General features: G+C 35.5%; 1 protein-coding gene across 4 annotated transcripts in view; it reads left to right on the forward strand.

The window, feature by feature from the left end:
- Positions 1-512: 512 nt before the first annotated feature.
- Arhgap21 (Rho GTPase activating protein 21) overlaps positions 513-22,837 on the forward strand; it is a 132,734-nt gene continuing 110,409 nt past the window's right edge. The window contains exon 1 of one of the 4 annotated variants that reach the window (XM_048812681.1): positions 513-1,261. In XM_048812681.1, coding sequence (XP_048668638.1) covers positions 1,184-1,261 — 78 coding nt within the window. In that variant the 5' untranslated portion in view covers positions 513-1,183. The remainder of the gene's footprint in view (positions 1,262-22,837) is intronic. The other 3 variants (XM_048812682.1, XM_015495232.2, XM_015495233.2) reach the window with 3 other exon arrangements.

A 22,837-nucleotide genomic window follows, 5' to 3' on the forward strand; every position in this document is an offset into this window, starting at 1 on the left:
TTTTCCTTCCCTCGGTGGTTACAGGAGAGGGTTAGTGTCGGGTCGTAGTTGGGGGAACAGCCACGAGATAAAAGTTGCCTGGGCTGAGGCTTCGTCTGTGTAGCTCCAGAATAATGCCCCGGAGCGGGAGCGGCGCCGCGTCCCAATCGCTGCCGCACGCCTCCTTGCCCGGCCCGGTCGTCCCCACCCAGCCTCGCCGCGGGCCAAGGAAAACAGCCGCCTCCTCGGGGACGCCGGCTCGGGCGGAGGGGCAGGGTGCAGGCGGCCGGAGTCACCCGGCGGCCGGAGCAGCCCGCCTGGAGACTCCGCCAAGCCCACGCCGGCCCTGGCCCTGGCCCCGGTCGCCTTTTTGTTTGTTTTTTTGCGGAGGTGGAAGGGAGCGAGGAGGCTGTCTGAAAGTATCCCGTTTTGTCCCCGTGGGGAGAAAACATCCCTGAAGTGTGCGTATCCGGGTGATGCAGAACGTACCTACTGCCTCTGTTCTGCCCAGGAAATTCATTAATTAAAATGCACTTGAACAGGGATTTTTTTTTTTTTCTTCTTGAAGGGTGCACAACAGCCAGCTGTGTTTGATACAACCCTCGGGAAATTCTGAGGTTTCTCGTTCTTCTGTGTCCCTCTTGAATTTATAATCTTTTTCTTTAATTTTTCCCCCCCAAATTTCATGCATGCAAAGATGAGTTCCTTTTTCACTTGTATGGTTCGTCTTCTTGGACCGAATAATCCGAGTGTCGGACACGCGAACTTGATGTCGACATGTGGCAAGGCTAAAGATCGGTGTCTGGAGAAAGTTCATGCCCTTTTAACTTCTCCCTGTTGTAGGAAGGACCTCTTCAGGAGCAGACGCCGGAGCGACCCACTGGGCTTCCTTTGGCCTCCGGAGTTAGCATTGCTTAGAAGGGACCGCTTTCTGCAGTTGGCCTGGACATTAACTGCTAAGGAGATCTGTCTCCTTTGTTTTTTTAAGTCGCAAGAAATGGAAGAAGACGGTGGAGTCAGTTGAAGCCAGCATTGGAAGCTTCCTGAAAAACCTTCATTCTCTGGCACGTTGTTTCATTAGCCCTGCATCTTCTCTCCGAGCCTGGTGTGAAATTCTTGCCCTTTTGACGTGTGGTGGCATTCCCCACCCAACCCCCAATGTGGACTCCAAAGGATTTGTCCTTTCTTTGAAATTTGAAATGAAATGATGGCGGCACGTCGGACTGGTCTGCCTGAAGGAGATGGTGACAAGCTCAAAGCCTGCCGGGTCCCAGCCTGTGAGGTAAGCCAACGTGGTCATGCCATTGGTGGCTCTTCTGCAAGTAGGGAGTTCAGCTGTTACTGGGACTTTGAGCTGGTTGGTGGGAGTGATCCAGTTGATCAGGAGCAAGGTGAATCCTTGCCCACTCTTATTCCTCTGGCTTCAAGTGATTCTTTTGCAAATATTGTCCTTGTCTTTGATTTGTCAATATCTTGGTCACCCCTTCAGAATGTGGAGCCCTCCCATTTCTGGTGACTGTGAATACTGTAAGCCTGAGAAAAGGACATCTCAGTACCTGTTTATCTTCAGCTCCCAACCTCCAGTATTTTTCACGTTGAGCTGGTTGGGTTTGGTTGTGTGTGCATTTGGTGTGTATGTGTGTGCAGGGTTTCCCCTCCCTCGTGGAGAGGGTAGGTGGTACCACTTGTCCTGGCTGCTGTTGATGCAGATCTCTGCTTTGGGTAGGAAAAATTTTTTTTCCCATGGACATTTTAGGCCCAGCCTTGGAAAACACCTTGTAGTGTTGTAATTCCAACTCTCTGAAAAATCTCCTGCCTTGACTGTTATTTTATTTATGTCCTTCCTTTCACTGCTCAGAAGGTCTGTGAGCTTCCCTGGGGTATCAGGTGTCTTGCATTACTGTTTGAACTAGCATCTTGAGAAAGGCCCAGAAGATTTTACTCTAGGTTTCCTGAATTTTTTTTGAGCAGGCAGAACAGAACTCATAAAAAAATCCATTGATTTATGGCATCTATATACCCTGTCACTTTCTCATGTTTTTTCTTTTTTTCTCCTTGTATTTAAAAATTGGAGTATTTGGAATTTCTTGCCATAACGAGTAGATTGTGTTTAGTTAGTTGTGTATGGTTTCTGTAATATGCTTGTTAAAAGCACTGAATATCATTATCCTGGAACTTTCTTTTTGAGACATCTATACTTTTATTGAAATCCTGAGGATATTTCTTTGGGTCTCCTAAGTGTTAAATTTTAACTTCATAGCCCTTGACACAAGTCTAGTTCTAAGTGTGTGAGTTTGGGCATTGTACTGAAAACGAATTGGAAGTTAAATTTTGGTCCATAAAACATACCTTGTGCTGTTTTTTTCACATTGGAGTAGAAAGTTTGTGCAGAAAACAGGGAGGTACAGTGTGCAGATACTGCACAATTTATTAGGCAGAACTGTAGGTTTACATTTACAATCAGCATTTTACTTCTTGACATCTGTAAACACCTGGTTGCAGGTAAAAGCATGATTAGGTGTAACACCACAGTCTTCTGATCATGGTAAACCATAATAACTCCTTTTGGAAGGCCTGCCTACAACCTGGTGATTGCTTAATGTGTATTGTAGTTACATAATAATATGTACTGAAGTCCTAAAGCCCTATTTGTCATTGTCTTGTGAATACTTTAATTAGCATGCTATTTGCATTATATTTGCAAGAACTAATGTTTATTTGATTTTGTGTGTGTGTGTGTGTGTCATTTAAGAGATGCCTCAAACCAAGAATTTAGACAGCAGTTAGTTGCACACTTGGCTTTTATTAACAGTGACAGTTGTATATTTTTTTAAGAGCTGTGAAATTTGTTTTCATTTGGACCTTACTTCTGGCTTTGCTATATTGTTTCTAATATGGGAAAGAAGAAAGAGTATAAGCAGTACTTGAATTTGGTATTAAGCTGTAATATTATTTGGCTTTTTAAAGACTAGGTAGATATTTTGCTGAGATTCTTTGTGGAAGCAGAAATAAAACCTCTGGAAACTTGTGTGGTTATTGTCTTGTGTTTAATTGTGATGTGAATTTATTCCTGATTGATGCCTCTGATGCACATTACATCTTGTGAATATTTTTTAGTAATAGAAAGGAAGTTGCCATTGGAATGCTTTGGATTGATAGATGTTTAAGTCTCTGAACACCACACTTAATTTTATTAAAAGGATTTTGTTTACAGGATTGTCATTCTTTAAAAAAATTCGAAAGCCAATAGCTGCATTCCTATATGTGTTCCAATGAACTAAACAAGAGACAAGCATGTGTGTGTTAGTAGTAATGCTGTCAATCAGCCAAAAACTCAAGTTTGTGGGAGAGAAGAAATCAATGTGGTAAATTAATAGGTGTCTGTCTCATGTCTTTTCTAATTAGCTAACTCCACCTTCTATGAAGTCTGTTTTGCTTTGTTGAAAACAATCTGAGATTTCTTGTTCATCATAAGTATTTCAGTCTAATGGTGTTGCTATGTGAAATAATTTAGGCACTCCCCTGAGAATATATGGGAGAACCCCAAAACACATAACCAACCAGTAATCCCAGCGACTTGGGAGGCCGAAATAGGAGAATTGAAAGATCAAGGCCAGTTTCAGCATCTTAGCAGGATCCTGTCTCAAAATTTAAAAAGTAAAAATAGATGTGGCTCCGTGGTAGAGCACTCACCTAGCATGTGTGAGGCACTGAGTTTGATCTTCAGCACCACATTAAAAAAAAAAAAAACAAACCAAAAAACATAAAATAAAGTTTTTTTTTTTTTTTTTTTTTAAATAGAAGAACTGTTGCATCTATGGGTTCAATCCCTAGTACTTCCCCCACAAGGGGTGAGGAAACAGTTAACCATGGCCCTCTTCAAATAAAGAGTTGTGATAATTCAGTAGAATATGTCTTGGCATTATACAATAAGCATATCACAAATTGTATTCAAACAAATTTATACACTTTATATATATCTAAAAGGTGTGTTTTCAAAATTGGTTTTATTCACTATGTACTATGTGTTTGTAGGTGTGTGTTTATTCTGGTCTGTAAAGTATTCTGACAGCAAGCCTTGAGTAACTGCTCATAAAATCACTTTTATAGACTCTTAGAATCCTCTGTGGTGTGACTGCACCTTCCTGTATTATATAGTTTCATCCTTTAAGTTCAACTTGCTTTGTTTTTTTAAACCAAAGAAGTGAAAACTTTCACTCAGCTTTTTAGCCATTTTTAATACGATTTTACTTTCTATCTGTAGTTCACACCACTGTCCAGTAATGGAATTTTTTTCGAAGTATTTTTATTGTTATTTAAGAACTGTATTTACTATTGCTAATTAACTTTTTTTTTTTTTTTATTTTGCTTCTTCACCTAGGCTAAGGTTATTCTAGCAATGAAATGTATTGATAGCTCATGAAAACTATTTGTTCGTTGTTTATGGAATAGTGTAAACAATAACTAGGCCATTTTTCTGTATATGAACTTATATGAACTCATGCTTTGGTTATCTTTCTGGCCTACTATCCATTTTGCTTTTGTTCTAGACTCCCTTACTCCATCACTCTCCTATTCCCTCTTCCCCTTTATATTATCTCTTTTTGTTCTTTCTGCTTTTTATAGGGTTCTTCTTCCACTGCTTGTCTGGTTTATATTGGATTTAACCAGAGCCAAATCTGTTCCATTTCTCCACTCTTCTCACTCCCTGTTTTTTTTTTCATGTGGTATTAATCCGTATTTATGACTCCCAATCCATAATTTTATTTCAGATTTTATGGTTGACTTCAACCTAGGTAGCCAGTTTGCCTTTTTACTTAACAGTGTTTTGGTAGTTCACAGGCATTGCAAACTCAACATATTCTACACCTGCTACCTACCTTCCCCTTTTCTGTACTCCTTCTTTTAATGAGTAGTGCTACTGTCTACTTATTTGTCCAGATCAAAAACTAGGTCATCATCCTTGACTCCTCATAGCTAAAATCCTGTTGAGTATATTCCAAATCCCCAGTGCCACTACCTAAGTTCAGGCATCAGTTGCACCTACCTGATAAACCGTAAAAACAGGCTTCCTAAGTAGTTTAATAACCCAGCTGTGCTCCTTTCCAGAGTTTGATCCCTACCATAACCAGTGATCCTACTGAAATAGAAAGGCCAATACAGAGAGGGAGAGTAACAGAAAAGTGAGCTACATTCTCCCCATATAAAATAATTTTCTGGCTTCCTATTACCTTTGAAATAAAGTCGAGACTCCTTAGAAGTATTAAAGGACTTGGGCTGCCCTTCTCCTATCTCTCTTGTTACTTCTTTCTATACTTCCTGTACTGAAATCCTTTCAGGTCTGTAGAGACAGAACAATATTTCTCTTAACTTTAGAAATCTGTAAATATATTCTTTCAACCTTTTCCCACTTTCTCCTCCCCCTCTTCCCGATTCTCCATGGCTGATCTTCACTTATTCTGATCTTTTCTTCCTCAGGAAAGCCTTTTCTGACTTTTCAAGACTGGGATTAGTAGTCTGTAGTGCATTATCCTAAAACAGGATGAATTTTATGTAGCAGCATTTACAAGTCTGTTTATCTCTAGCCCCCATGGATTGTGGTCCTCATTATAGCAGAGACCATGTTTGTTTCCACAGTGTCTGACACATAAGTTCAGAATATATTTGTTGAATGAATGAATATGCACAAAAAGCTTTAAATTTTATTAAGTGTTCACTTAAATTCTAGTACACTGTACTCTCTTGATTAGTCTCCTTACTTATTGTCCCCTCCTGACCTTCATACACCTCAGGGCTAAATTTGATCTTCTTTACTTCTTCTATATTCAGTTTCGCAGTTTTAAAATATCAAATATATATTGCTAGTTCATATATATGGGATATAATGCACACATATGTATAATGTATATGTGTATATACACATACAAATACCTGTGTGTGTGTGTGTGTGTGTGTGTGTGTTCACTGCTAACTTACCCCTCTGTCTCTTTAATTCAGATTTCTACATCCAACTGACCTGACCACTCAGAATCTCCACTTGGATATTAAAAGGCACATCCAAAACCAAATTCCTGATTCTCTGCATCTGTTCCCCATCTTGCTCCAATTGCTCCTTCTAGTCTGCCTCATCTCAAGCAATAGCAATTTGTCCCTTCCAGGACAGGCATCTTGGAGTGATTTTTTTTATATCTTTCTTTTTTTCTCAGATATAGCATGCAAATCTGGTTGACTGGTCTCTCAGCTTCAGTCCTTGTGAGCCTGGAGTCTGTAACAGTAACAGAAATCACATAGTAATATCCCCACAGTAATCAGAATAGATCATTTATAAATCAGATCATGTCACTCCTTTTTTCAAATTCCTCTCAAAGGGTTTCTCATTTCCCTGGAGATTATTAAATGCCAAAGTTTTTATAGTGATCTGTAAAGCTACGTATAACCTACCCTCCTACCTGCCTGACCTCACTTTCTGTTACTCTTCCCCTCCTTACTCTGTACTGGCCTTTCTGGACTCTTATCTTCACCATGCACATCAAGCTTGGTTAGTTCCCCCAGAGCCTTCCCACTTGCTGAATCTTCTTGGAACACTCTTCCAGGTTTCTACTTGGCTCACTTTCTTGTCTCTTAGGGCGGTTGCTTAGAGGTCACATTCCCAATGAATCTTTGCCAACACTCTCTTTTGTGACTCCCCTACTCCTCATGCCATGCCATGCCTTACCCTGCCCAGCAGCCCTCCTTCCTTGCTTTATTTATCTCTATAGCATATAATGTCCACTTGAAGCGCTTATATATCAGATTTGGTTTATTTATTTGATACAGGTAATATATATAGAATGTAAATGTTAAGAGTGCAGTTTGTCTGTTTCATTCATTTTGTATTTTATGTGCTTAGAATAGTATCGAGCCCTTAATATGTTCTCTGTAAATACATTGTTTAAAAAATTAATCGAGACTAGAAAAATTCCAAAATGTTAGTTTGTGTGTAGGCATATAAGTATGTGAACACTTATTTTAGATTATTCAAAACATGTAGAGTATGAAGTTCATGTTTTTGCTTAGATTTCCTCTCCACCTTAAATTCTATTCCATTTAAATTATAACTGCTGTTCAAATTTCTGAGGCCTTTTTTTTTGTTGTTGTTTTTTCATCTTTCTTACCTTTGGGAAGCCAGTTACCAAGTAATAATAACCAAGAAAATATGTAGTTTAGAGGTATGAAATCGTTTTCACTGAGGGGTAATGAATAACTAGCAATTGGAAAAATAGGAAAAGCTATAAAAAAGTAATGTGTCTCTTTTAACAATGTTTTATTTCTTAAAATGAATATCCAGTATATGTTCCTTTTTATGTATTTTTATTCTGTTATAAATATTTCGTGATCAGTTCAAAAAGAGATCACAACATTGACTATGATAAAATGTCAACAGTTGTTAATTCTGGATAATGAGAATATTGAAATTGCATTATTTTCTCTTTCTTGAATTTTTTCTTTATTTAATTCCAAGACTACTATAAAAAAGATGATACTATTTGCAGATTTTAGAAAATAGGTTGTGTGTTACCATTTTTGTGAAAATCAGGTTGCTAGCAAACTACAACGCTTAAAACAATATTTAAATAGCTTTAAAGAAGTTTGTTTTCTTCTTTGGAGGCCTAGGATTCATTCTGGACTAGCTATAACATAACTATTACTTAATTTCAATGTGTATTGCTACAAGTTAGGGTTAAAGGCTCTGAGGATGAGAATAATGGCAGTGGCAGCATCCGGTTATTGTTGCTGAGCGGCATTTTGGCATTTCGCAGAAGCCTGGTGTATGTATGGAGTGGGACCTATCACTAGATAAATGAGTACTCATTTACAATGAGTACTCAGATCTGAAGAAAAATTCTCCATAAACTACTTTGAGTTCCTTGGCATTCATTCCTTCTAAGTACAGCATCTTTCAAAGTCCATTGTGTCTTTTATTTGTTTTGTTTTTGTGGTGCTGGGGATTGAACCTAGGGCCTTGTGCATACATGGCAAGCAATCTACCAACTGAGCTATATCCCCAGCCCAAAAGTCTGTTGTATCTTGATTTCATGTTCTTCATTTCGTCAGCTACTACCAGGTCAAATAACATAGAACAAAAGTAATATTCAGTTTCTTTTGTTCTTTGTTATGTGAAGGGACTTGTCTTCTTCTTATATTTAACACTGTGTTGATTTAAGTGTGGGTAGTGCTAGTGTTGATAAGATGCACAGATGCTGTTGTTGAATTCAGCTATTTTCTGTTACAGAAGGAACATATGGTAGGCACTTGTTTTTTTTTTTCTGGTTGATGTGATTAGATTGCTAAAATGAATGGTTATTGTACTTAAAGATTTGCCACAGTACTTATCTACTTTTAATTGATCTTAAGGAATTAAATGTGCTAAAATATTATAAGCCTTCTGTATATTCTGTTGGTTTGAAGTAGACGTCTTCGTGTAAAAGCTCAGTTTTGGATTGGTGTAGTTGTGAGTAGTGCCATGTATGCAGTGCTTCTTATGATCTTTCAGATTCTTTGTCTTTCTCGTAACCTAATAAGACTTAGTTTCTGGACTTCATATTCTTTTGTTTACTGCAATAATCTTTACTATATCTTAAGAGGACTTATATTCTTAAGAGCATCTTGATTTCCTCCCTATTTACAAGATAGAGTATCATTAAAAATCAGTAGATACAAAGCTAGATTTATTATTACATGTAGACATTTCTTCTGAATGTGGCTTAGCTAGTATGATCTTGTAATTAATAGACACTTTAGCCTTAAGGTATCTAGACATCCTTAATACTCATATCTTCCTAATAAATAAAAACTCTATATTTAAAAGAAGTTATGTAAGCTTGATCAGTAAGACCTGCTTTTTCATCTCCAAATTCTGCATGTTGGCTTCTGGAAATATATTACGTACTAGTGGATGTGAGGAGAAGGGAAAGCTCTGGGCACCCTGTTAAAATCAGATCTTAAATGTAATGCTTTTAGGGAATTGTTTTTCATTTGTTTTTTTCATTTAATAATGTATCATAGACATACCTCTTTGTCCAAAGGTTGTATAGATAGGTCTTGTCCATTTTGTAAATGGAGGAAAAGAAACTTAAAAAGCACAGTCCAAAGCTGTTTTCAAAGGCTGTAATGTAAAAGAGGGATTAGATTTATTTGTATGCCTAAAAAGGATAGAACTAGGTAGGATCAATGGATAGGTAGATGGGCCAATTTATTTAGTCCACTAGTTGGAATTTTTTTTTTTTTTCAATTAGAAGTTAACTGAAGTTCAGGTGTTTTTGAAGAGGTGGGGTGGTAAATGACCTTCAGTTAAATGTATTATTGAGGAAATTTCCTGCTTTGCTAGTAATTTAAATCAGGCACTCTGGTGAGCATTGGAATCACTTGGACAACTTTTAAAATTTCGGATTCATGATCCTCCTGATTTAATCAATCAGAATACTTGGGTGTGACCTCAAAACCTTAATTTTGGGCATTCATTGCTTAATCTAGTTATTTTCCAAGTTTGGGACCAACAAGACTAGATGACATTTCCAGATCCTTCCAAGATCTAAATTCTTATGATACCCTGATTTTGGAATTGTTATAAGCAAACTGAAGTCATTGTAAAGAAAACAAGCAGACATATGAAGGGAAATTTTAAATGGCTGTAAACCAGTGAACATTTCTCTCTCTCTTTTTTTTTTGTACTGGAGAATGAGCTCTGCTTTACCATTGAACCACATCCCCAGTCCTTTTTTTTTTTGAGACAGAATCTCATTAAGTTGCTAAGGCTGCCTAGAACTTTTAATCCTCTTGCTTCAACCTCCTGAGTTGCTGGGATTACAGGTGTGTGCCATGGTGCCTGGCAATATTCTTTTCAAATCAGGTAAATTTTGTGTCAAAAGAGCACTTTAAAATTACAACAGTTGTAGGTGTTGTACTTTTTATATGTATGTACTTCAATCAAAAGTTAAAAATTTTAAAGTGATGGAATCTGTTTTTGTCTTATTGCAGCTAATATTGTTGCTTTTAAGCTGTATTATAAAAGTGTTTTGTTGGCATCATGTACAGAAGGGTATTTTTTAAAAATTAAATTTATTTATTTTACAGTATAATGCATTTGGACATATAGTACACAAATGGAGCACAACTTCTCCTTCCTCTGGCTGTACGTGGTTCAGTCATTCCAGTAGTGTAATCATACATGTATATAGGGTAATAATGCCTGTCTCTTTCTACTGTCCTTCCCATCCCCACAACCCCACCCCTCCCCTCTACACAAACCAAAGTTCCTTCATTAGAAGGGTATATTTTCCTTAAGCAAAAACTCAGAATAAATTATTTTGTGCATGTTGTAATCATTTGTTCATATTAAAACTTTATCAAAAATAGGAAAAGTTCAGTGGAAGAATATATAAATGGAAGATGTCCTTTATCTAGTTACACATTGTGAAAGGTTACAGGAATCATTCCACCATAAATCTTTAATAACTGATAATTAATAAAGTATTTCCCCCTGCATACCCTTGCCCATTTCACATCAGTGGCAGTTCTCTCCCTGTCGAATCAATCTTGTCTTTAAGTCTCATTGAATTGGATAATATGATGCAAGTACAGTGCATACGAATTGCAATGTCTAATTGTTAATTCTACAAAAGAAGCAGGATTTCTTAAAGTTGGTGAAAGTGATGAAGGCAAAGCCTGACAAAGAGGATCTGGCAGTGAGGCCAGTTAACAAATGAAGAAAATGTAATCAAGGTTGATAGGCATCTCAAAGGAGAGCAAGTTGAATTCCAAGGATTAAGAGAAGCTTTTGAGAAAACTGATGCCTTTGGGTATGATTGCGTAGAAGGGGATGTATTTCTTTGTTTTTTTTTTTTTAAATATTAATTCTTAAAAGTTTATTTTATCTTGTTTTTTTTTAAAAAATTTTAATTGTAGATGGATACAATACCTTTATTTTATTTACTTATTTTTTAATGTGGTGCTGACGATCAAACCCAGGGCCTCACATGTGCTACACAAGCACTCTGCCACTGAGCTTCACAACCCCTAGCTTGGGGTGTATTTCTTTTCTTCCTAGAATGTGAAATTTTTTAGTTTTGGACACAAGGGTTTTTTTTTTTTTTTTTTTTAGCTTTTTGCCAAGAGACACAAAAAAGTAAGCATGAATATTTTGATGGAAGAAGAAATGGGTATAGTGAACAGATTTCTTTTTTTCTATAGGCAGTGCTGCTGAGAGTTAATAGAAAATTCTGGCTTTTCTATTTGACTTTGAAATGAAGCTATTTAAAGGTCCAAGGTTAGCTTTTTAAGAGGTTGTATTGTTAAAGTAGTTCTTAGATGCCGAGAAAGTTCAGTCAGTGTCTGCCAACATTTCTGATCCCCATGGGTCTTTCCTTCCTAGGAGCACCAGTAATGCCTTAGCAAAATGTGCAGTTGATTCAGATCTGTACTGTTAGGCACAGTGACACTGCAGACTTTGTGGGACAGATTAGGTAACATTGGAGTCTTCTTTGGGATGGTATGAGCTAAACTAGAATCTCTAGCAGAAGGTTTTGACAGAACCATAGTTTATGACTGCTAGAACTGTATCTGCCCTGAATGTGCAGATATATGGATTCTCTCCAGCTCAGGATCTTGGAATAATTTTTTCTTGTTTAATCCTTGATTTATGCCACCACCCTTGACTGTTTTTATTTGACCAACATAATTTTTATTTTTCACTTTGATTTTCAAACAAGTTATTCAAACATTTTATTTGGATCATTCTGTATCTCTAGGATAAAGGTAGGCCTATATTTAAAGACCTAAAATGTACCTGTAAATCAGGAAATATAACAATACCCCCAAACATATGGCTTGGAAAGTAAATGCTACTACTTAATTTTCCCAAACTATAGAGAAATGTTTAAAATTTATTTATTTTTTTATACAGTTATTGATTTGTGGAGAGACTGTCCCTCTGTTTCCCATACTGCTCTTGAACTCAGGTTATTCTCCTGCCTCAGCCTTTTAATTGCTGGGATGCTTGGCATATTTTTGATAGGAGAAAAGTGTGTCTTTTGTACTTGGTTTTGAATTGACTGAAGACTAGATAGAGATGTTATGTTAATATCTTAAAAGGATTTTGAACTTGAGAAACCAGTTGGTACTATTGATTGAAACGTAGAACACCAATATCAAGAGTAAAATGGAGGACATTATTCATAGCCTATAGACATTGAAAGGACAAAAAGGGAATTTTATGAACAACTTTATGTCAGTGAATTTGATGACTTAAATGGGCAAATTCCTTGAGAGATGTAAATGACCAAACTAAAAAAGAAATCTGAATAGTGCCATATGTTTTGAAAAAATTGCCTTTGTAATTAAAAATGAAGATTCTAGATCCAGTTGGTACACTGATATATCCTATCATAGTTTAATTTATTTTGTCCCATCATCCGAGATGTGGAGTTCCTATAAAAACCTAAATTGAGCAACAAATATACCACTTATGGTAACTTAAAAATAATTATGTTTGCAGAATTGAAAACTTGGGACTTTAGTGGTTTAAAGAAGAAATGATACTACTACTATGCAAACTCAGAAAATGAACACAGAGGGAACACTTCTGACCTTATTTAATAAAGCCAGTATAAGTCTGGTGACAACCAGATGAGAACATCATAAGAAAAGGAACCTATACCAACAGCTGTCATGTTTGTAGATGTAAACAATCCTTAAGAAAATATCAGTGAGTCAAATCTAGCAATATAAGAAAAGGATAGTGTGTTATGACTACATTGGAGTCATCTCTGGAATGAAAATTAGTATTTCAGTGTAATTTACTGTTAGAATAACATAGAAAATTTATATGATATCAGTAGATAAAGAAAAAGCATCTGACAAAATATAAGTCATTTAGCATCAAAACTCAGAAAATGGAATATAATGACACTTTCTCAGTTTGATAAAAATCATCTATGAAAAAAATCTACAGCTATTATACTTTGTTGAAATGTTGAACATTTTCCTGCTTAGATTGGAAATGGAGCAAGGATGTCTGCTTTCAACATTTCTGTTTAATATTATACTAGAGGCCCTACTTAATAAGTCAAGAAAAGGAAATAAATGAAGGAAAAACAAAATTGGAAGGAATATACAAAAAACAACATAAACAACCCAACTAGAATTAGGAAGTGAATTTTTCAAGGTCAGAGGTTGCAGGGTTACTATACAATTTTTCCTTCCTTCTACTGGGGATTGAACCCATGGGGTACTTTACCACTCAGCTACATTCTCTGTTCTTTTAACTTTTTAAAATTTCAAGACAGGGTCTGAGACTTTTGATCCTTCTGTAATCGTGGTCTCCAGACGTTTTTTTATTTCTATATATTAAAAACAAACAACTAGAAAATGGAAATTAATAGGAGTAGCATTATTTCAGTATTTTAATGAGGACCTAAATTGAGACTCATCTATAGATTACTTCACAGGACTCAATACCAATTAAAGATCTGGCAGGCTACTTTTTTCTTTTTTTCTTTGGTAGAAATCAACAAGATTTAGGTGAAATGCAAAGAACATAGAGGAGCCAGATCAATTTTGAATAAGAACAAAGGTGGAGGAGTTACAGTACTGTTTTATAATACTTATTAAATGCCACAAAAATCAAGACAATGTAGAATTGGTGTACTGATTGACATATACAAGAAGCGAAGAAAATGGAGAGTTGGTCTTTTTTTTTTTTTTTTTTTTTGGTACTAGAGGTTGAACTCAGGGGCACTGAACCACTAGGCCACATGCCCAGCCCTGTTTTGTATTTTATTTAGAGACAGGGTCTCACTGAGTTGTTTAGCACCTTACTAAGTTGCTGAGGCTGGCTTTGAATTCAAGATCCTTCTGTTTCAGCCTCCTGAGCCGCCAGGATTACAGGCGTGTACCAATGCATCTGGTTGAAAATGGAGAGTTGGGAAACCCATATATTTCCATTTGAGCTTGGTGGTATTATGGAACAAATGGATAGTAATATGAAAAGAATGAATTTCCATCTTATATCATATCACACAGAAAAGTTAACCCAAAATAGATCATTGATGTAAAAGATGACTATAAAACTTCTACTGAAGAACAAAATAATATACATGGCTTTTGAGTAGACAAAGATTTCTGTGACAGGACACAAACAGCATTAACCAGGGAAAACAAAACAAAACAAAACAAAAGACCAGTTAGACTTCATCAAAATTAAAAACTTAGGCTTTTTGTAAAATACCTGTAAGAAAATGAAAAATCAGCTAGGTGCACTTGTGAATGCCTATAATCCCAGTGACTCAGAAAGCTAAGGCAGGAGGATGGGCAAGCTTGAGGCCAGCTGGGTAGTTTATGGAGATCTTGTGTCAAAATAAAAAGGGCTGGGGCTATAGCTCAGTGGTAGAGCACCCCTGAATTCAATCCCCAGTACTTAAAAAGAAAACCAAACAAAACAGGGAGAAAAGATTCACAAAATATGTATCTGATCAAGGACTGGCTTCCAGAATATATAAAGAACTCTTATGACTCAATAGTAAGACAAACAACCCAGTTTTAAAAATGGGCAAAAGTTGAACTCCACACAAGATATGTGAATGACAAATAAGCACATGAATGTGTTCAACAACATTAATAATCAGGGGAAAATGCAAATTAAAACTACAACAAGATATCATTATGCACCGCTTAGAATCAAACTAAAATTAAGAATAAGTACCGTGTGTGTGTGTGTGTGTGTGTGTGTGTGTAAAATTGAACTCTCATACATTGCTTGATAGGGATGTTAAATGCCATGTAGTAAAACATTTTGGCAGTTTCTCCAAGAGTCAAACATACATCTACCATGTGGCTTACTTTTAACATCTCCAAGTTTAAACATCCCAAATGTCTATCAACAGATGAATGGAAAACAAATTATATTATATCCATGTAATGAAACACTGCTCAGCAATAAAAAAAGAATGAATTAAGGATACACAACAACATGTGTGAATCTAAAAAATGTTGAGAAAAAGAAGCCAGACATGAAAGAGGCATAAAGGAACATGGTGCTGTGGAAATGCTCTGTATCTTAATTGTGTGGTGGAGTTGATTATATGTATTCATTTATCAGAATTCATGGAACTACACATTTAGAATGGATCCATTTTATTATTTGAGCCTCAGCAAAATTGATTTATAAGAAATAAAGATTGGCAATAGCAAATTTCAGTGAGGATGTAGAGCAGCTGAAGCTCTGATATATTGCTGATGAGAGTTTAAAATGGTACAACATTTTTTAAAAAGCCTTTGGCAGTTTCATGTATATGTGTTTGTATATACATATTAATTAATTGATTTTTTGGTGCCAGGGATTGAATACAAGGACACTTAACCACTTAGCTACATCCCTAGCTCATTTTTATTTTTGAGACAGGGTCTTCCTAGGTTGTTAAGGCTGGCTTTGAACTTGTGATCTTCTTGCCTCAGTCTCCTGAGCCATGGGGATTATAGACATGTGCCACCATGCCTGTTGGCAGTTTCTTGTAAAATTCACTGTATATCTACCTTAGGACACAGCATTTCCATCCCTAGATAATATCTTAAGAGAACTAAAACACATGTCCACCAAAAGATTTGTATAGGAGTGTTCATAGGGTTGACTGATGGTAATCTCAAAGTGGAGACAACTCAAATGTCCATTAACAGGAAACTGATAAAAATTGTAGTATATTCATACTGTAAAATATTTTTCAATAATAAAAAACAGCCTGGATGAATAGCAGAAACATGCTAAACAAAAGAAGAAGGAAGACAAAAGGGTATGTGCTGTGTGATTTCATTCATAAAAAGTTTTAGAGCAGACAGAACTAATATATAGCAGTAGAAACCAAATGGTTGTCTTTAGGTTGTGTCTAGGTGGGTACACAGGAAAACTTTCTGGAGGTCACAGAAATGTTCTATATCTTGATGTGGTTATGAGTTACTTATGGACTTGTAAGAGTTCATGAATTGTACACTTAAAATCTACATATTACACTGTAAATTAATATTTATACATCAGAACCCAAAAGATGAAATTCAAATGTAAAACATGGTGGAAAAAATTAAGAATATAAAAAAGTTAAAAGAGAAAAACTAAAACTGTTGGATAAGACACAGCACCTTGCCTAGTACTAAAAATATTAGATCTGTTCTCTTTCACTCTTGTATCCTCAATTTTTTTAAAGAAGAGAATCAGAATGTTTTTAATGTCTATGATTCTTAAGGTCTAATTTCACAACTTTAATAGAAAATTGCTTTCAGGTAGTTGAACTCTTAAACCCTGGACTTAATTTGTACCTCTAATATATTCAGTTACTCTTATCTTCCTAAGTCCTTCAACAAAATTGTAGTAGTTTTGTTTTTTTCTAGAGGAAAGTTTTAAAATTTTATTTCCTTAATTGTAGGTCATAGTAAAAAAATAAATAAAAATAGTGAAACTGAAAAACAATTGAGCATATATATTGCAACAAATTGTTAGGTTGCAAAAAGTTGATTTTTCTTTGAGTTTAATGAGACTGGTAAGCAAATACTAGTTGACTTCATAGAACCTTTGATTTGTTTTGGAAACGAAGATAAGTAAACTTCTCTGAATACACTTTGTAAAAAGTGATAACTAGTTTGTAAAGTATTGTTTTCTTTAGTTATGCCCAATGACTACATTTTGGTGTTTGTTCAGGAATTCTTGATTAACTGTTCTTTTTTTTAAATACTGTAATAAAGTATACATGACATAAAATTTACAATTTTAACCTATTTTAAGTGCCTAATTCAGTACATTAGGTATATGGTCGTAAGGTTGTATAATCATCATCTCTGTCTTTCCAGAACTTTTTTTATCATTCCAAACAGAAACTCTGTTAAGCAATAACTTCCTATTCTCTCTACCTCCTAGTAACCTCTATTCTATTTCAGTTGTAGATTTGTCTATTTTAGATACCTTATATAAGTGGAATCATACAATATTTGTTCTTTTGTGTTGATTTACTTTACATAATGTTTTCAAGGTTTATTCAACTATTGGAGTTCTAGTTATTAGAGCTCCAATTTCCTTCTATGGCTGAATAATATACAATTGTATGAATATATCATTTTTTATTATCCATTCATCTGTTGATGGAAACTTCGGTTGTTTCCACCTTTGGCTATTGTGAATAATGCTGCTATGAATGTTGGTGTACATGTGTCTTTTTGAATCTCTATTTTCGTCTTTTTTGAGAGTAGGATTGATGGCAGGATGCTTCAGGCAGAGAGAACCATGTGGGAAAGGCAAAATGTGAGAGAATGACTAAATACAAAAAATGCCAAAAAATTAAGAAAAGTCCTATTAAAATACTAAAATAATATAAACTTAAAAACCATATAAGATTTTCCTCTTCCGTTGCCTTTATGTAACATGAAATGCATACATTTTAGTGTTTGAAAAGTCTTTGCAATGCTTTTCTTTCTAGTTCAGAACTGTTTTTGGCACATGAGGGTGTACCACATAGGAAATCTCTGGTATGTTTTGTATCCAGCGTTAGATTCTTAAAAAAACAGAAACAAAAAACTAGGGTTTGGCCAGCTGTAATCCAGTGAGTAATTTTTTTTTAAAAAGTTAACCCGTAAAATCTGTTAATATTCACAATCAAACTGATTTGAGGACCCTGAGAAACAATAATTAGTGATAATATTTTTAAAGTTTTCTGTTTTGAGGAGTTACATCAGAGTTCTCTGTTTTAATAAATTCTGGTTTTGGGTGCTTCATCTGTCTAACCTTTGCTTCTCCTATTTTTTTTTTCCTTGACCACTTTATAATGTGTAAACTGGTGGGGCAAGAAAAATGCTGTTTTTTCTTTTAGATTAACTGTATATTTCTAGAAGAATTTGTTTGTTAAGGTGGTCGTAGGGGCTGGGACTGTAGTTCAGTGGTAGAGCACTTGCCTAGCACATGAAAGGCACTGGGTTCGAGGCTCAGCACCACATAAAAACAAACAAACAAACAAATAAATAAATAAACAAATAGATATAGTGTCCACTACAACTAAAAAAAATTTTTTTTTAAAAGTTGGTTTTAAACTTTTGACAGGAAAACAGACTAGTTGGAACGCTTGCTCTCTCCCCCACCCACTTTTGAGAGATCATGAGAATAGATTCCCAATAGCTAGAGATTAGAGAGTTTTTGCACAGAGTAGTATAGTTGTTAAAGAGCCATATAGTTTCTTACTCTTATTTTTCTTGGTCTATAAATATACAAATCAGGAAAAAGTTATTAGTAGTCCTTTTGATATTTCCTATACAGTAAGTAATTAAATCATTTGTCTTTGATTTTGAATGTTTTGCAACTTTTAATATTTTTTATTTCTGTTGCATGTTAGACATTTATGCTATTGACATTAATTAGCCTTAATATTTATTTAGTATTAAAGTACTGTTCAGTACTTTGTAAGTGCTAAACTGTAATGTCTGTTTTCTGGAAATACACAATGAGAGAAAGTAGATTTTAGATAATTTTACAGTTATTAAAGGAGAACATTTTAACTCATTAAGTACCTTAAATCATTTACCACAGTTAATCTTCACAACAACTCTGCAAGGTATGTACTATTGTATGCATTTTTAAATTATGGAAACTGGGGTTCAGAGTTAACTTCAAGATCACACAGATCTTCTGAATATCATTTCTTTTTTAAAAATTTTTTAATTTTTATTATTGGTTCAAAACATTACATAATTCTTGACTGAATATCATTTCTTGACAGTTGTAGATTGATCATATTCTTGATGAAAACCTATGGTTCATTTAAAGCTGACCCACTGTAACAGGATTTAAGGTACATAGACTTATTTCACGTATTGCCTTGTTTTCCAACCTCATCTCTTGCTGGAATCCATAGTACTCTGGATTATGAGAAGTCTGAAGTCTTTTCATGTCTGCTCATATTCCTTCTGTATGAAATACCTTTCCCATGTCTTGTCATTTATGTAAGTCCACACTTCCTTCAAAGTATTACTTGGTTTGTAAGCTTTTCTGACCTTATTAATCCCAGGTAGAAAGTATTTTCCCAGTTTTAAGGTAGATGGTCTTGCTTTCTATGGATTTCTTCCTACATGCTTTCTCTTCTTCTAAACTCTGTCTAGTTACCCTTATTTGTAGTGTTGTTTGTATAGATCTGTAATCTCTTATCTAAAAGGGTTGGGTATTTCAGAATTCATGAGTTTTCACATTTTAGAAATGTAAGATGATGCAGGTTCTAGGACAGCATTCAGCCATCAGAAGTAGCTGCTGTGAAATGTATGACTATTTACCCTGTAGGAAATGTATGACTGTTTACTCTGTAGGCTTGGAAAGGCTTACCATGAGCAGGACAGGTTTTTCTGTCAGTGAGTTACAAGAGAGATTTTCACTTTCAGAGCTGTTTGAAATTTAAAAGCATCAATGTGGGGTTATAGATTAATTACTTTTTGTGAAGTATAGACTGTATTTTCTAAAAAATCTTGTAATTGTATGAAATTTTATAATATTTTTGCTTCTTTCCCTTTATTTGTGGAAATGAATTGGTTTTTAATCACCTTTCAAAGTTTGTGTGTTCGTGTCTATTAATTTATCTATACCTGTCTGGTAGATGCAAATGTATATCATGTATTTCAAAGGTCATTGTACCTTGAAGTTGTCCCATTTTTGGCCAGTGGACTTCTTTTATTTTGTTCCTGAATCCTTTTAGACATGAGCCTCATTGTCTTTGGTGGCTTCCTAATTATCTGGTATGATTTTCTAGTTCATCTTTTATGTAGTTTTTCACTCCAGGACCTAGAATCAGCCATGTCTTCAAGAAAATCCTAGGTTCTTCCAGTGGGAATGATATTTCAAGACCATGTGTGGTTGCTAGGGATGCTCATTGCTACTGAGTTACACTTGACTGTAGGTCTTTACACACACACACACACACACACACACACACACGGAGTTTGACTTTTTATTTTGAAACAACTGAAAAATAGTACTGAGAGTTTCCTTATATCCTTTACCTAGAATTCCGTAACATAAATGTCTTATATAATGATAGTATAATTATCAAAAGTAGGAAATTAGTAATAATATTGTTATAGTATTACTGATACACTGTGGGTCTTTTTTGTCATGTTAATTTGTTTTTGAGATAATGAGTCATAATGATATTTCTTTTCAAATTCAGGACTAGAAGTTTTTATTTTTTGGCATTAGATCTGATTCTTTATCCTTCCACATTAAAAATGAGGACAAAATGAGGCATTAGTATACATATTGCCAAATTACTCATGTGATTTTATTCCAAATATCACATACAACAATCTAGAAAAATAGTGCAAAAGTAGTACCTTATCAAGGCTGGGGATGTGGCTCAAGCGGTAGCGCGCTCCCCTGGCATGCGTGCGGCCCGGGTTCGATCCTCAGCATCACATACAAACAAAGATGTTGTGCCCGCCGATAACTAAAAAATAAATATTAAAAAATTCTCTCTTTAAAAAAAAAAAAGTAGTACCTTATCAATATGATTACTGAAAACAGTATATTTCTTTCCTGGGCTTTCCCAATTCTCTTATTAAGTTGTACTATATCTGCTTTATCAAACTATATAGGCATTATGTATATACTCTCTCCTCCCCCCCCCCCCATTTTTTTTTCTGGTACCAGGGATTGAACTCGGAGATGCATAACTACTAAGCCACTTCCCAAGCCTTTTTTATTTTTTGTTTTGAGACAGAGTCTTGCCAAGTTGCTGAGGGCTTTACTAAGCTTCTGATTGGCTTTGAACTTGTGATCCTCCTGCCTCCTGAGCTGCTGGGATTACAGGTGTGCGCCACTGTGCTTGCCTGGCTACTCTCTCTCTTTTAACCCTTTTACTTTTGGTACAGATAGCTATATTTAATGCTCTAGATCTTATGCCCATGTTTGTATATCCATGTAGATGATCTGGAGCTCATTCTGTGATAGATTCGTTAGGAGGAGGTATGGACACAAAATTCCCAGAGTTCTCACAAGTAGATAAATTTGTCTGTGACCTTTGTAACTGGAAGTGTTTGGCTGGGCACGTTATCCTTGATCACGTTTTCTTTCTTGTGATGTCTTCAGTATGATGCTGCATTTTGTTGTTTAAAAAAATTTTTTTGCTGTTTAAAACTCTGATGGTCATCTAATTTTTATTTCCATGATAAATCACTTGGTGTTTCTGCTTAGACACATAAAGGATTTATTTATTTATTTTTTGGTCTTTCAAGTATGCAATTTTGCTAGATTATATGTTCATGATGATCATTTTGGGTTCATAGTCTCAGGTATCCTTAGTTCCCTTCAATGTACATTTTAGTATCTGTTCTATTTTCTGTTTGGCTGTTTGGTTTTCTTCTTAAGGGATTTTCTTGTACACATATTGAAATCTCCTTGTCTATCTTTACTTGTTACATTCACCTGTATCTCTTCTAGTTTAGTTTTTTATTTCTGAATTAATGTCTTCTGATTTCTTTCCTGAGTTCCATCAGCTCATTTTTGAGTTTGTGCAATTGCAAAATAATTAAGTTCTTTCATATATATATATATTTAAAATGTTTTTTTAACTTGTACTACTCAGTTTGAGTTTTGTTTCTAGTAGTGTCTCCTCAAATATGCAGCTTTTTCTTGGGAAGGAGATTTGCTTCTCCCATTTTGTAGTCTTGAGTTTGGATTTTCTAACTAACTCTGTCTCCTTCAGACATGACCATAGATTCATATTTATACACCTCCTGTCGAGTGGGTAAAACTATCCTAGTTTTAGTTGTTTTCTCATATTGGCTATTGTTCTTTCCAGTGAGTACCTCTTGGCTGTTTGGGCCTACCATGATAAATTACATAAATTTGTTGGCCTAAAACAACAGAAATCGTATTCTCTTACACTTCTGGTAGCTCCAGGTATTTCTTAGTCTGTGGCAGCATAACTCTAGTCTCTACCTTTGTCTTTATGTGGCCTTCTTCACCCGATGTTCAGTCTTCCTCTGCCTTTTTCTTGTAAGGTCACACGTCATTGTCCCATCTAAGTAATTCAGGATGATCTCAAGATCCTTACCTTAATTATATCTACAAGACTCTTTTCCTAAATAAGGTCCATTCTTTGGTTCCAGATGGACGTATCTTTTTTTCAGGGTTGATGCATTATGGGCGATCTGTTCAGTCACATGCCCTGCTGTTTCCCTTTGACTTTTTCTCCGCAGATCCTGATGTTGTGTAAAATTTGTTGTTATTAGTGATTTGTCTGTCCTCACTTTTATTTTGGGGTTCGTAGGGATACCTTTTCAACTTAGTTTTTTTTTTTTAGTCCTGGGAATTGAACCCAGGGCCTTGTGCATGCGAGGCTCGCACTCTAACAACTGAGGTATACCCCCAGCCTGTCAACTTAAGTTTTGTTGTTAATATTTCCCATGTGATATTTTATTTTATTGGCTTGCTCTCTGTCTATATTTTCTTTTTTCTGGGGAGGAGAGAATTTAGGGAAGATTTCCATATCACTTTTAAATAAGGAAGAGTTGGATAGTCATTTAAATTTTTCCTTCATGAGTTTTCTTTTTTTTTTTTTATTTTTTAATTTTTTATTGTGGGTTGTTCAAAACGTTACAAATTTCTTGGCATATCATATTTGACACTTTGATTCAAGTGGGTTATGAACTCCCACCTTCACCCCATACACAGATTGCAGAATCACATCAGTTACACATCCATTGATTTACAAATTGCCATACTAGTGTCTGTTGTGCTCTGCTGCCTTTCCCATCCTCCCCCCTCCCCCCTCCCCACCTCTCCCCTCCCCTCCCCTCCTCTCTCTCTACC

This window comes from Marmota marmota, unplaced genomic scaffold (genome assembly GCF_001458135.2).
Source record: "Marmota marmota marmota unplaced genomic scaffold, marMar, whole genome shotgun sequence".
Taxonomy (NCBI): Eukaryota; Metazoa; Chordata; class Mammalia; order Rodentia; family Sciuridae; genus Marmota; species Marmota marmota.